Source organism: Ceratotherium simum, chromosome 34 (assembly GCF_057802395.1).
Source record: "Ceratotherium simum simum isolate JZ-2026a chromosome 34, ASM5780239v1, whole genome shotgun sequence".
NCBI classification, from domain to species: domain Eukaryota; kingdom Metazoa; phylum Chordata; class Mammalia; order Perissodactyla; family Rhinocerotidae; genus Ceratotherium; species Ceratotherium simum.
Window position 1 is genome coordinate 4,082,633 of NC_141933.1, and position 14,838 is coordinate 4,097,470.

Here is a 14,838-nt window from a genome sequence, read left to right on the forward strand (position 1 = left end):
AGCACGCGCACTTAACCACTTGCGCCACAGGGCCGGCCCCCAGGAGTCTTTTCTTTCCTGGAAGCGAGACTGAGCTGTTCTGTCTTGGCCCTGAAAGAATCCTGGCTTGACCCGGAGTTTTCCCAGAAACCCACCAGATGTGGCTCTTCAAAGAGAGGAGCTGAGAGCGGTACCTGCAGATCTGCACCTCGTAGCCCAGCTCCAGGGGGTCGTTGGGGGCCGTGCCGTTCTGGAAGTCGCTGACGTTGAAGGAGGAGAGGGTGTGGTTGACGAAGCCGTGCATGGTCCCGTTCTCGCTGTACATGTAGAGGTACACCAGGCGAGGGATGAAGTCAGACGTGAAGGAGATCACGAAGGCCTGGGACAGGGAACACGGGGTGAGCGTGGACCCCCAGCCGGGCAGGGGAGGGGGACATGCCCCAAATGAGCCACTGGGCCTGGCCATGTGACACTGTGCCCACAAACTGGCAAACATGACCACATGGCCTCAGCATGTCGACTGAACAAACGAAGGGTTGGGGGCACTTATGACAGCCCCTCTGGCAGCCGGAGGAGAGGGCCTGGGGGCTGGGAGCAGGATGCCCCTGACGGGAAGGCATGGGGACGAATGCTGGCTGCTTCTCACTGGCTGTGTGGCCTTGGGCAAGTCACCTAACCTCTCTGTGCCTCCACTTTCCTTTTGTGGAACAGGGATAACAAGGCCCACTTCACGTGCCTCACAGACTGTTAAGTTCTGACCCAGCTCTGCTGGTCTATTCCAGAGCCGTCCGTGGGGGCAGGGTGGTGTGATGCCAGTATCAGAGCAGGGACCAGGAGCCCGACGGCCTGGGGTGAAGTCCAGCTCTGCCTCTTTCTGGCTGTGTGATCGCAGGCAAGTTGCCTGACCTCTCTGTGCCTCGGTTGTCTCACATGTAACAACTCTGCCTTTGAGGGCTATGTGTGCACTAGTGGGTGGGTGCATGCAAAGAGCTCAGAAGGGCCTGGAACATTCTAGATGCTCTATAAATGTCAGCTGCCGTTATTATTATTGTTGCTGTTGGTCATTCCCACGAGACGTCGGGTTGATTCCCAGCTCCTCACAGCACCCTGTGCTCCAGAAGGGCTGCACCCTGTGTTTCCAGCACCCTTCTTCCTCAATCAAAACACACCCTCCTGCCTCAGAGCTCTGCGTGCGCACCCGGGTTGGGGCAAGGAGCCGTTGCTGTCCCGTGCGCATGCTCTGCCCACGGCCTCCCTTTGACAAGGGTTTCAGAGCCTCAGCCCAGGGCAGTGGGCAGCCGGCAGGTCTGCCGCCAGCAGGGAAAGCTGGGTCCGAGGGCTCAGAGGTCCCTTCTCCTGGCTGAGCATCACTTCCTGTGCTGTGGGGACCGAGTCCCAGGGCCTCGCTGTGACCCTGACTCAGCATCCCGGCCGTGCAGGCCCCATGACTGACGGTCTGCTCTGGAGGAGCCACCTGCCCAGCTCCCGTCACCCCACGTGCGAGGGGCCAGCTTCTGGGGGCTCCGGCTCGGCCAGCGGGTGGAGGGGAGAGGGTCACAGGGCAGTGGCATTGCGGACGCTCCGAGGCTCCTGGGGTTCACAAGCCCGGGACGCAGCCTTGGGCTCTGAAGACGTGTCGGGGACCAGCAGAGAGAGCTGGGGGATGCAGGCCCTGGCAGACTCAGGTGGCCCTGGACCGGAGGCCACCAGGGAGACTGAGGGCTGGTCTGCTGTGACCGAGGGGCCGTGACGCTCCCAGCCTGCAGGCCCGGTGGTAGGAGAGGCCGGGAGGGGTGGCACCGTGTGTCAGGACAGGACTCGAGACGCTGGAGAGGACGGCCACAGGAGAGCACTGTGCTCAGCACGCAACGCGTGTGCGTGTTCATGTGTGTGTGAGGTTTCTCCCCTTCTCTCCATGTTTCAGCATGTCCCCAATCTTTAAAGAGCAGGCATGCATTTTAGATAAAAGGGAAAAACTATTTAAAACAGAGCAGAACGATTGCCAACGAGGAATCTCTCTCTCTGTCTCGGTCTCACTCCCTCCCTGTCTCTGTCTCTTTCTCTCTCTCACACATTCTCAGGACTCTGGGGACAGAGGGGACTTAGGGGTCAAGGTGGGCATGGTGGAGAATTTTGCTCAAGCTTGCAGAAAAAGGTGGAGGGGAATTTGTCATTCCCACCTCGAGCTCGCCCCACCCCCTCGATACCTCCGTGGGGCTCTTCTAAAGAGGAGGCGCTCCGCCAGCGTGGGGCCGCACGAGGCTGGGGGCCGAGACCCCACCCAGCTCCCCAGGAAGGGGCGCCGCCCCGGACAGCTCAGCCAGGGCATCCACCCGACGTCACTTACGTTGATAATGACGGCCAGCTTCCCGACGCCTCTGAGGATGTTGTACCAGATTCCTGGGGGAGGAGAGAAGCATAGTTTGGAGCCCCCCTGCACCTGGCTCTCAGTGACTCCCCCAGCAGGCTGGCGGGGGCTGGTTTGGTCCTGTCTGGGGTGCAGTCAGAGCTGGGGGAGCCTGGCTGACGACAGAGCCCGGGGCTTGTGCCGGCTCGTCAGCTGTTTGTAAGCAAATCGCAGCTTCTAAGAGGTGCTTAAAAACAGCTGCTCCCTAAGTGCCTCTGAACCATCTCCCACGAACTTGTTTATTTTACTAATTGGCTGAGACGAAGCCTTTCTAGAGAGACAAAGATTCGGTTTAAGAGCCCACGTGGCGGTCACTGGAGACCGAACCCCCAAGGTTTGGCGTCCTGGCACTCGCCCGGAGCTCTGGCGCCAGGATAACTCTGTAGGGACAGGCCAGAGGTGGGGCCGGGTCACAGCAAATCCAGGGCCTCTGGTGAGGCCGGGTCACGACCTGGGTGTAATGACCTGACAGCAGTGCGGCGCACACCGGGTCCCGTCTGGCCGTCTCCTTGTTTCTGTCAGCCCGAGGCGCAGCTTGCCCCCCATCACACGAGGACCGCCACTCTGCACCCCGAGAAATGCGCGTTCCCCCACTGGCCCCCCAGCAGAGATGAAGACTGGCAGAGCCCGTGAAGGACGCGCCTTATGTGGGGGGTGTGGGGGTCCAGAGTGGGCCCTCCTTGTTAGGGCCTCGATGCTGCGACCCCTGGAAAGGGGCCCGGCGCCCCCTGCCCGGCCCTCACCCCCACCCTAACCTCGCCTATGGGGGCAGACACACATCACGTGTGGAGTTGGGGGGACTCTGTCCGGGCGCTCTCTCCCCCTCCCTGCACCAGATCCCAGATGGGCGACAACAGCACGTCTCAGAAAGGGCGGGAGAGGACGAGGGCCGGACACTACTGTCGTTAGGGACGCATGTGGCAGCTGGGTTTTTCTACCCAGGGCAGAGACCCCGCAAGACCAGGGACAGCCACACACGGGGGGGTCTCCCCTAGCAGCGGGCGCCATGGGGCGCTCCTAGGCCCCTTTTGGGGTGCACGCTGGTGAACTGCAAAGACAATGGGAGTTCAGGCCCGTGTGACCCAGGAGCTGGAAACCGCAGGCTCCGACGCAGCCCCGAAGTCAACGGGGGACGTGTCCAGATCTGTCGCTCCTGAGCCCCTGCCAGTGACCATTCCGGGACAGCCAGCACAGGGCACCTTTCTGCTGGGCCGGGTGGTAAGTAAGGATGGCCTCCCCGCCTCCCTGCCTCCCGCTGCCGGGCGGGCCACGACCTAAGCCGAGATGGGAAGTTATCGTGGTTCTGTCTGGTCTTCCCCACTGGAGCAATTAACTTTCCTGCTGGAAGCCGTGGCCGGGGCAGTCACGTGGGCCCTGCACGCCCTGGGGGTACTAGGTCCACCCCAACCTATCCGCCTCCCCTGAATGAAGAAAGCATATGGGGGTGCAAGTGAGTGGGAGACAGCACGAGTGGGGGTAACGCATCTGACAGTCGGCGTTCATGCACTTTCTGCCCGGCTGCTCACACCTGGTGTTGCGGGGGCTGGGAGCCCTTCTGTAGACTCCAAGCTCCCGGGGGAGGCTGTGAACTGCATGTCCTTGCATCTCTGCTGGGCCTAGCCCCGTGTCTGGCACACAACGCTTGGCACTGCTGGGTAAATGTTTGCTGAGTGACTGCATGAGCGTAGAAAGCCTTTCCAACCAGACTCTTCGCACCAGGGCAGAGGTTGCAAAATGGTGGCCTGCGGGCCATATCCAGACGCACTGGTGTTTCGTGAGGTTTGCCTGCTACTTAAAAAGTCTTGATTGATGTTTACAAATCAGGATGATGCATTTTTAAAAATCTTGACTTGCCGCTTCTGAGCGAGCCTCAGCTCCGGTCGACAGCGGGCTGGCATGTCTCCATGACGATGGCTGGCGGTGGCTGACGGTGGTGACCCCTTCTGCCGGGCCGTGCAGGCAGCTCTGCTCTCTGCACCGAGGGAACTCCCTTCACCCGCTTAGAGAAACATTTATCAAACCCAGATCCGTACTAGAGTGGGGAGACAGAAAATTCCAGGAAAACGAGAACGAGCACATTGCTCTGCGGCCGTGAGAGCATTCCTCGTGCCTATCGTTCACTGGTTCAGACAGCCCGCCTGGCCCTGGGGACTCTGAGTTTGAGATCTCTGATTTGGGGTGCTGGGGTGCGAGTGAGCCCTGGCAAGTTGAAGTCTCCAGGCAGAAGGCTCCCTCGGGAGGCGGGATCTGAGCTCAGCAAGAGGAAACAGTCTCGGTCGGCCCAGGTGACCAGCCCAATGGGCCGAGAGGGCCCAACAGGAACGGGAGTGACAAGGCTGGGCTGGGATGGGATGGGCCGATGACAGCCTCAAAGCCGGGAACCGAGCCTGTCTAACAGGTTCTGCGATGTCTTTATGTCCGGGCGGGCGGATGGTCCGCTGTGAGCCCCAAATGGAACCACGGGGATGTGTTCACAAAATGCAAAACCAGGACTCGGGATCCTGCCCATGGGATCCGCCTCTCTCGGAGCCTTGACCCTCTCTCTGAGTGATCTGGGCGCCGGCTGCAGTGACAATCACCGCTCTGGTGATGTCTCAGCGCAAGGGGCTGGTGTTCTTTGGGAAAAATCTCCGGGCTTCCTTTATGAAAATCTCACAGTGGGGAGCTGCCTTCTTTAAGGCACCTCCACCGTTCCAGGGGACACTGAGCCCCGTTTCCAAGAACATGATAGGGAGGCATTTAGTCATGCCTGCCCACACACAGGCCCAGGAGCTGAACCAGGCAGAGGCTTCTCACCCGGAGGCTCTGAGCTTGGGGGCAGGGAGCAGGTTACTCTGGCGTCAATGCTCAGGGCTGGGAGGCTGGAACCGCTTCTGGTTCCGAACGCAGGGGCCTGGATCCCCACAGCGACTCGCCACGCCTCCCTCTCCGCGGCCAGGCAGGGCGACTGAGGTGCCTGCACCTTGTGGCAGAGCTTCCCCAGCCAGCCCCGGCGCCGTGGGTACAGGTCATGGGGGCCACTGGGGCCCTCTGCCCCCTCAGGCCGTGCACGGATCACAGGAGGAATACAAAAGCCTCTTTAGGGAAAGGTTACAGTGAGGGAGCCCATAAACAAACCGGCAAAAGGAGGAAAGATTACGCCTTCAGCCAACCAGGCAGGAACCAGGAAGCCAGCAGCTGATCCGTAAGAACTGGGAAAAAACGAGGAGCCGTGAGCAAAACGCTGGGAGATATGGGTCCCAGCGTTGCTTGTGGTGGGAAAGACAAGGGCCGGGAGGTGGCCGTGGCGCTCCGCTTCCCCCGGGTGGGTTTGCAGGTTTCAGGATGCCGCCGTGGGGACATCCTATGACCAGGCTTTGCCAAGCAGAGGATGCCAAAACAAACACACACCCGCGGAGGACTCGCCTGGGGCCTCCAGACGCCTGAGAATGGGGCCTTTGTCAGGAACGGGCCATGGGGAGCTCACGCTCTTGTCTTTCCTGCCCTGGGCACAGGGCCCCAGAATTCCCAAGGGTGTCCCAGGAGCGCCTGGCAAGCCGCCCCGGCTGCCCTGGCGAGGCCCTGGCGTGCAGTGTGAGCTTTGCCATGCAAACCCTCTCCTCCTGGAGGGGCGCGGGGAGCGCGTGGCCCGCACCTCGAGGGGCCGAGGGCCTGAGGTCTCCAGTTCCAGCTCAGCTCTGTTAACCAGCGGGCCTCAGTCTCCCCATCTGGAAAGTGGGACCGAGGATGTGCCAGAGCATCCTCAGGAGGCTCCTGGGAGGACCCGACGGCTGAAAGTCCCAGGAAAAGTCCAGTGCGGACCCAGCTCTCCGGTCGTCCTCAGAGCGCGGCCTGCTCTGCCTTCACGAACCCCGGGGGGAGCCTCACCTTTATCTCGAGGGGGATCTGCAAATACCGCCTGTGGCCCCAAGCCAGCCCACGGCCTGGCCTGCGTGTGGACAGCCCAGAGCTAAGGACGGCTTTTTACATTTTTAAGCGTGACATGAAAAAAGTGTGAGAAACAGCCTTTCGGCAAGAACGGCTGCTCTAAGACTCGAGGACATGGCCGAAGACTAAACGTTTACACTCAGCCCCTCACGGAAACCGTGTGCTGAACTCTGACCTGGCGCATCAGCAAGCCCACTGTCACCATTGATCCCCCGGCACACATGCGGGGCTGCAGTGAACCGGAAGCCCTGATGAGGCCCCTACGTTTTTGCAACATTATGTTTGGGCGACAAGAGCCCGACCTGAGGATGTCCCGTCACCCTGGTGTGCCATCTTTATTTTGTACAACGGCAAATTACATCCCTAACATGTGATTCAGCCTTTGTTTATTCCAAGAACTACCACCTCTGTGTTCTAACTAAAACTGTGTTCAATAGGAGATGAATATATTTTCGTAATCTTCCATCTCATTTCAAGATGAAGTCCCAATAAAGACTTTTCTGTTTTCACTCTGAAAACTGGGTCCCAGTTTGAGCTGATGCCCTTTAAGATAAGATGGGCATCGTACTTGCCAGTGAGGGCCGGATCTGGTCGAGGCGTGTGTGGGGCTCTGAGCCCTGCCCGCGTGGTCTCCCCACATCTCTTACCACTCCCAGACAGACGGTCACCCACATCTGCTTAAATGCCCCTGGCGACAAGGAGCTCACCACCCCACAAAGAAGTCTCCTCCATTTTTGACACCGATGGCTATTAGAAAGTTAATCCTTTTTTTTTTTTTTTGTGAGGAAGATCAGCCCTGAGCTAACATCCGATGCCAATCCTCCTCTTTTTTGCTGAGGAAGACTGGCCCTGGGCTAACATCCATGCCTATCTTCCTCCACTTTATATGGGACGCCACCACAGCATGGCCTGACAAGTGGTGCGTCAGTGCACGCCCGGGATCCGAACCCGCAAACCCCGGGCCGCTGAAGCAGAGCCCACCACTTAACCACTGCAGCGGCCCCTAGAAAGTTAATCCTTACGCTGACACTAAGCGTACCATCCCCCAGCCCCTCCTCCACATGGATGAGGAAGCCCTAGTGACACGGGGTGAAGAAGCCCGGCTGCTCTCGGCCCTGACCCCTACGGCAATGCTCGTCCTTCATCGGTGGAAGGGGCTCCCTCCTTCCTTCCTTCCTTCCTGTGAAGGTTACACGATTCAATGACACACCTTGCAGGAAGGCACTTGCTAAGCAGCTGATATAGCCTCCCCCTTGGTCCAGCTCTGTGCTCAGGGGCCACACGAACGTCCAGGGCGGGAAGCGGGTTTCGAGGACCGTCCAAGAGGAAATGACCTCCCAGACCTCCTAGAGCAGCCGACGGCCGAGATCCTCAGATGCCCGAGACGCTGCCTCTGTCCCAAATGTTCTCTGCGGCCGATACATCTCAGGAGTTATGGGTCGCGGTGGGGGGTAACTGAGCCCCGAGGTCTCGCATCACCCCCACCCGAGCCTGAGTCTCACCCAGGAGAGGTGCAGCAACGAGCCCGTGGGGACGCCGCACCGGACCCCACTTTGCCGGCTCTGCCTCTGGCTTCTGGGGAGCAGGAGCCCTCCCCGACACCCAGCGCGCACTCGGACCCGCCCCCGCGGGTCACTCACCGATGTCTTTGGCTCTGACGGCCACTGGCCTGCGGAGCTCGGTGACGAACTTTTTGGCGTCCAGGCGAATCTCGATGATGTTATTCAGCAGCGCGAACAGCGGGGCCAGGGGAAAGGAGGCGACAAACAGGGTGACAAAGCCAAACTGGATGACTGCGAAGAGAACGGTGGCCGTGGTCAGCACGGGCCACATCCCTTGTCCCACGACAGCGGGACCCCCACCCTGGCCCACCCACCCGCAAGTTGAGCCACCCTGGGTCTGGCAGGCGCCCTGCCTCCAACGTGCTCACCTGCATATGCATACGCAAGGCTCTTGGGGCACACCCACTGCGACCCTGGGTCACCCCGGTGACCTCGGGTGACCCCCAGCTAGGAGAGGGCGGGGGGGGGGCGGTGCAGGATTCTAAATTTTGCTCTGGAGCTCAGTGTTGACTCTTGAATAATGGGCATGGATGCACTTATCATACGTCTAATCTTAAAAAATCATCAATCATGGGAAGAAAGGCCCCGTGAGCAGGGCGCCCAGCCTCAGCCCTCCTGTGTCTGGGCTGGGAAGGGCCCTAGTGCTGCCGTTAGCCAGAGGTTCCTGGGACCCGGGGGCCTGTGACGAGCCCCCAGCGTCCCCTTCCGTCAGGCCTCGGGGAACCGGGCGGGGACCCACTGTCGCAGACAACCTCGCCCCTCTGCCTCACGCCCCTCGCTCTGGCTCACAATCCTCATCAACAGCCCGGCTCTGTGGCTTCTTCGGCCTCAGACGCTGTAGCTGGCTCCAGGCAGCTCCTGGGGTGGGGGGGGGGGTGGTCAGGGAAAGGTCGCTGAAAGGAACCGAGTTGGGGAGGCTGCTTCAGGAACTGTATACAGCGGGAGCCCGTCCAAGGGCGCTCGGTGCCAGGCGGTAAACAAGGAAGCCGGCAGAATGTCACCCCGTGTCTGGCGGGCTGAGTGTGGCCATTGTTAGTGTGGCGGGTGGGGGCTCGGTGCCAGCCCTCGTCCGGGAACTGTGTTGCTGGCCCCGCTCGCCCCACCGGGGCTTCCATAGGACGCTTCTGTGGACGCTGGTCACCTCTGAGGCTCTGGAGGTGATGGAGGCCATCGGATGAGCTCGGCGTGTGGGCTCCGCGTGCAGGGGCTCAGGGGCTGCTGAGGCCCGAGGCCGTGGGTCCCCCACTCCCGAGAGATGCCGCCCCCTCTTGCCTGGACAGGCTGAGGAGGGAAGGGCAGCTGGGCCTTTTCTTCCAGTCTCCCGGCTCCTGTGCGCTCCAGGTGCCCAGCCGGAGTCTTCGTCCTCGAGGGGAAGACGGGCCGCGGGTGTGGCGGATCGAAAGGCAGCGGGGCGCAGAAGTGCGTCCTGGACGGTGGCGTGCGGCGTCGGGCACGGGTGGGACGCTCCCTGGGTGGGCAGCAGGAGCCTGCACCAGGAATCTATTTTCATCGAAGCCAAGAGGGACCCGGGACTCGGCCTCCAGCCACGAAATTCAAGTCTGGGGAAGTGACCGCCAGTCTCTCAGCCAATCCCAGGCTGCTTTGCCCGGCGTCCATCCTCCCATGGTGGGGTCGGGCGGCAGGCAGGGGAGGCCCTCCTCCGGACTCCGCTCTGAGTGTAAACAGCCGGGGAGGGAGCAGGCCCACGGGGGTTCACGGGGTCTGGGGAGCTGTCTGCCCATCCTGGTTCAGCTTGGATTTTATTCCAGGAGAAAATAGAGACTGCCATCCGAACACACACTGTTTCCTTTTTTTTAAAGTCTCAAGATTCTTTTCCTTGTGAGTCAGTCGAGTTCCTTGCACAACCGTCTGGGAAGCTGGGAGCCTCTTATTTTGACTGACTCGGCCACAGGAGTACAGGGAAGCGCTCGCGGGGCAATTAGACAGAAATGCTCGCAGCAGCCCCGGGTCACGCTGCCCTTCCCCACCTCCCACCTCAGGGCAGCCCAGGGATGTGTTAAAAACGCAGAGTCCTGGGTCGCACCCCGCACAGACCAGGCATGGGGGCCCGGGAACCTGTATTTTAAATAGCTGTCCATGGTGGCCAGAGGGCGCTCTGCTCTGAGACCCTTCTCCATGAATCTTCCTGACCTCCTTCACTCATGCATTCATGCAGTGAACATGTATTGAGCACCCACTGTATACCTGGACCTGTTCTAGGTACAGGGGTATGGCAGTGAAGAGCAAAAAAACCCCAAAAAACAAAAAACGGAAGGTCCTGCTCTCACAGAGCTTCAATTCTACCGGGAGAGGCAGATGGAAAAGGGATGATGAGGACTCAAGGTGTCAGCTGGTGATGGGAAACATAAAGCTGAGGAGGGGCAGAGGGTCACAGCTGTGCAGGGGAGGGGCCGTCCCTTTCAAACACTGCAGTCAGGGAGATCCCTCTGGTCTCCCTGAGTGGGGACATTGAGAGCAGAGCCCTGGAGGAAGGGAGAGAGTGAGTCATGCAAGTAATAGGGGAGAGCATTCCAGGTGGGGCATAGCCTGTGCAAAGGCTGTGTGGCAGGCTTGAGCTCTGTGCATTTGGGTAACAGCGAGGAGGCCCGTGTGGCCAGAGCAGAGGGAGGAAGGGAGAGGTAGGAGGCGGGGTGGCTGCCGTGGAGGCCAAACCTGGCCTTTTCCCGTCTTTCCCTCGCCCCACCCCTGAGAGTTATGTGCCACCTCTGGGCATCCTCCTGTCCAGGGACACGATTGCAGGTGACAAGCCTCAATCCCCAGGTGTCTACCGAGAGCCTGCTCTGTGCAAGGGGCCACAGCCAGCCCACAGGCGGCAAGCCGGCCTGCTTCCACCCTGCTGCCCCGGCTGCAGCCCTCCCGTCCCTGGGGACCGGGTTCCTTCCCGCTGCGGCCACTCACTCATCTCCATGTACTCGGGGGTGAGGCCCGCGAAGGGCTCCAGGGTGTAGTCCACCTCGTATCGCTGCTTCCTCTTCACGTACTCGTCGTGGTCCGCGGGGCTCTGGTGCTTGAGCCGTAGGTAGCGGATGAACTTCTTCATTTTCCTGAAAGAAACATGACACCCCTCAGCCAGGGGTCCAGGAAGCAGGGTTTGGGGGCTGGGGCCCGGCACCTCCAAGCTGCATTTCTGATTCTCTGGGCCGTCGCGTGTCTCAAATCCCGAACTAACTTGTTTGCGATGACGTCTCCATCGGTGATGCCCTTTGTGCTTTCCCCCATGGGTGGGAGGCAAGTGTCACCCTAATGTTGGTGACATAAGGACACGGAGGCGCAGGGAGAGCAAACGGCCGCCTAAAATCCCAGGGAGGACCCCGCGGTGTCAGGGGTCTGGCCGTGCCCAAGCAGACTCGGGGGGCGGGGCGTGGATCATGGGAAATAGTCTACAACGTCCCCGACTCCGGAGGGCCGGCTGCCTTGCGGAGGGAAGGGGACGTGATCCTCAAAGGGCACAGGGTAAGGAAGCAGAGCCGACCACGGGGAGCCAGCACGTGGGTTTGGGGGCACCCATTGGTACCCCGCATCCTCAGCCCGCTGGGGAGCCGGGAGTCATCTCGACCTCCACCCTCTCCTCGTCCACTGTGGGGTGGCTACTGCCCCGTCTTCCCCTCCGTCCTCACCACCTCCCTGTTCCTGGCGCCCCCATCCTGGTCCAGCCTGCATCACTTGTCACCCAGACCCCCGTTAAGAGCCCCCATCCGCCCAAGGCCCCAGTCCCCTCCACTCGGACCCGAGGCTGGAGGCTACTCACGGGATGCCGATCTCAAACAGGTTGTTCTGGATGAGCTGCTTGCCCAGCATGATGATGCTGAGCTGGATGCACAGCTCCATGAGGCAGCCCCCCGGGGCGCACTGCGGGACAGAGAGCAGGGGCATCAGACTCCGCCCCCGCCCCTCGAGGACACTGGGAGCCCCCAGTGAGGGCTGTGGGTTGAACTGCGGCCTCCACGTCCTGACCCCTGGAACCTCAGAAGGTGACCTTATTTGGAAATAGGGTCTTTGCAGACGTGACCAAGTTGAGATGAGGTCACAGTGGAGTGGGGTGGGCCCTGATCCAGTGACTGGTGTCCTTATAAGAAGAGAAAATACACAAGCACACAGACGGGAGAAGGTCATGTGAAGACGGCGGCAGAGACTGCCGGGACGCGTCTACGAGCAGCCACCAGAAGCTGGGGGAGAGGCCTGAGAGAACCCCCTAGAACCTTTGGGGGCAGCGCAGCCCTGCTGACACCTCGATTTTGGACTTCTGGCCTCCAGAACCGTGAGATAACAAATTTCTACTGTTTTAAGCCCCCCAGTCTGTGGTATTCTGTTACGGCCGCCCCAGGAAGCTAATACACCCGGCCTACAGGCTCGGAGAGGGGAGCACGTTGCCAGGGAGTGGGCAGTGGTGGGACCGGATCTCAGGGCTCCTCTTCGTCCCCCGGGGCCTGGCAGGCTGGGGCCTGTGCAGGTGGGAAGCCACGCGGTGGGGCAGCCGGCCACCCCTCCGAGGCCTGTGCCCCCGTCCTTAGTGGGCTCGTGCTGCGTCAGGCCGGGGGCCAGGCAGGCAGGTGATGGGTGAGAAGCTAACTCATCCGAGCGAAGAGAACTCAAGGGACATGGGGTGACCCCCTGGGGCACAGCTGACCCCTCGACGAGTCCCAAGCAAAACTGTTTATACCGTTACCAAAAAATGTATGTTGGAGAGTCATCACTTCATAAAAAATAGTGATGTCCTTTGCTTTACTGTCTTCTACAAAGGCATTTCCCCAACTTCTCCAACCACTACAGAGTTCGACAGGATATCATCTAGGTAAAGGACGCGTCATGTAATGTGGGAGCACTTTACGGGCTTTTTGCAAACATCCGGTACTGTGGATGAGGCCCACGTCGTGGCAGGTTTGGGGGCTGACACTCAGGTGGTTGAACCTCGAGGTTGTGCCCCAGGCACCCAGATCACCCCGCACCTGATGCTCACACGAATCTTCCCTACTCTGTTTCACAGGGTCTTTACCAGGAAGACCCACCACCTTATTTTCCGATAAGCTGAATTATTCTGGGAGTTGGAAATGCCAGCTGGTTCCACCGAGACCTGAACCACTGACAGACAGGCCCTGAAGCCCCGGCTTGGTCTGATGGAGCCGGTGGAGCAAGTCTGGGGCCAGCACCCTGTGGCAGAAGGCGGCTGGCGCACTAACCAGACCCACGGTGGCTGGAACCCCTGAGCAGAAGCCAAAGGTCACCAGCATTGTGTTTGGACGGAGAGAGGTGGGCATTTCAATGTTCAAGTAAAAAAATGTAGCTGAGTTCTGCTCTTTGCCTCACTCATTCATCCTAACCACAGAGAAAAACATTCAAGGTCTTATAGAAAAAGAAAAAAAAGTTGGTGGAATTGTTTTGTTTCGCTGACTCTGAAGAGACTTTCTCCTTTTAGGGTAATCCTATATGGACGCACCAGATGGGATCAAAGCCCCTCCCACTGGCCCGAGGACAGAAAACGAGAACAGAGGAGGATTCCCCCAAGGAGGGAGGAGACTGTGGCTACTCCACCAGGAACATGCACCGTCTGCTTCTCCCAAGTTGGAGAAAATCGGGGAGCAGAAGAGAAGGGGCCCCGGGAAACAGACAATCTCAGTTACCTCCTCCATCCGGAAAGAACGGAAAATGTACACGTAGTCGCCCGGGCGGCCCACAAACCTGCAATGATGGGGGAGTTAGAGAGGAGGGACCGGCCTGGGAGACCCCGAGGCGGTGTGGTCCCCAAGTCGGAGCCTTGAGTGCACTCCCAGGTTTCTCCCTGCCCCTCATCGGCTAAACATCTACCACAGTGGATATTCACGTGATTCCCAGCCCCACAGAGGGGTCAGAAAAGGGAACTTCAACAGCAACCCCTGAGGCTGAGGGGCAGACGGAGGGAAGGGGGCCAGGAGGGGGCTAAGGCAAAGCTGCCTGGTGCAGACCACGCCACCTGCCACGGCCGGGACACGACAGGGGACCTCGGACAGGAGGGGACGGGGTGGCCTCCAAGGCAGTCTCTCAGCTTCCTGTGGGGTGGGCGGGGTCGGGGGCCCTGTGAGAGCCTGCTCCCTTGTCGTGGATGCTCTCGGTGGGGCCTGGACACTGTGGCCTGGCTCTGGGACCCCCGGGCGGGAGGGTGGCCGTGGCACTTGTAAATCATGTGGTGCTGAGGAAGGAGCCTTTGGAGGGGTTCTGGGATCAGACCCGCCAGCCCCTGGCTGGAGGTGGGGTGGGAGTCTTGCTGAGTGGGCTACAGGCCCCTCCAGGCCCAGGACAGCTCCAGAGGGTCCAGGCACGGGTGTCACCCTGCCACCAGCCTGGAACACCCAGCTGGCCAGTGGCTGCACTTCTTACACCTTCTCCTGTGGTCCTTGCCCTCCTGAGTCATCCCGGCCCACTGTGGGAGCATCTCCAGCTCAGCGCCTGGGGTCCTGCTGCCCGGGGTCCCTGTTCTAGAGTCCCTGCTGTCCAGGGTCCCTGCTGCTCAGAGTCTCCACTGCCTGGGGTCTCCACTGTCTGGGGTCCCTAATGCTTGGGGTTCTTGCTGCCCAGGGTTCCTGCTGCTCAGGGTCCCCACTGCCCGGAGTCTCCACTGTCTGGGGTCCCCAATGCTTGGGGTTCTTGCTGCCCAGGGTTCCTGCTGCTCAGGGTCCTCACTGCCTGGGGTCTCCACTGTCTGGGGTCCCCAATGCTTGGGGTTCTTGCTGCCCGGGATTCTTGCTGCCCAGGGTTCCTGCTGCTCAGGGTCCCCACTACTGGGGGTCCCTGCGGCCGGGGTCCCAGATATTCAGGGTTCCCACTGTCTGGGGTCCCCTTTGCCTGGGGTCCCCAAGGCCCAGGGTCTCTGCCGTCCAGGATGCCCACGCCTAGCATCCCAGCAGAAGCCAGGCCTCTCCTGGAACCCGGCGGCAGGGGAGGCACGCCGACTGCTTTCCTGGGCCCCGT

At 60.5% G+C, this 14,838-nt stretch overlaps 1 protein-coding gene across 1 annotated transcript in view; it reads right to left on the reverse strand.

The window, feature by feature from the left end:
- Positions 1–14,838, reverse strand: part of ANO1 (anoctamin 1) — an 89,039-nt gene that overhangs the window by 7,329 nt on the left and 66,872 nt on the right. Inside the window, exons 19-24 of the mRNA XM_087422508.1 lie at positions 13,515–13,572; positions 11,645–11,745; positions 10,795–10,940; positions 7,954–8,106; positions 2,327–2,379; positions 174–358 (exon numbers count right to left, since the gene is read on the reverse strand). Coding sequence (XP_087278634.1) covers positions 174–358; positions 2,327–2,379; positions 7,954–8,106; positions 10,795–10,940; positions 11,645–11,745; positions 13,515–13,572 — 696 coding nt within the window. The remainder of the gene's footprint in view (positions 1–173; positions 359–2,326; positions 2,380–7,953; positions 8,107–10,794; positions 10,941–11,644; positions 11,746–13,514; positions 13,573–14,838) is intronic.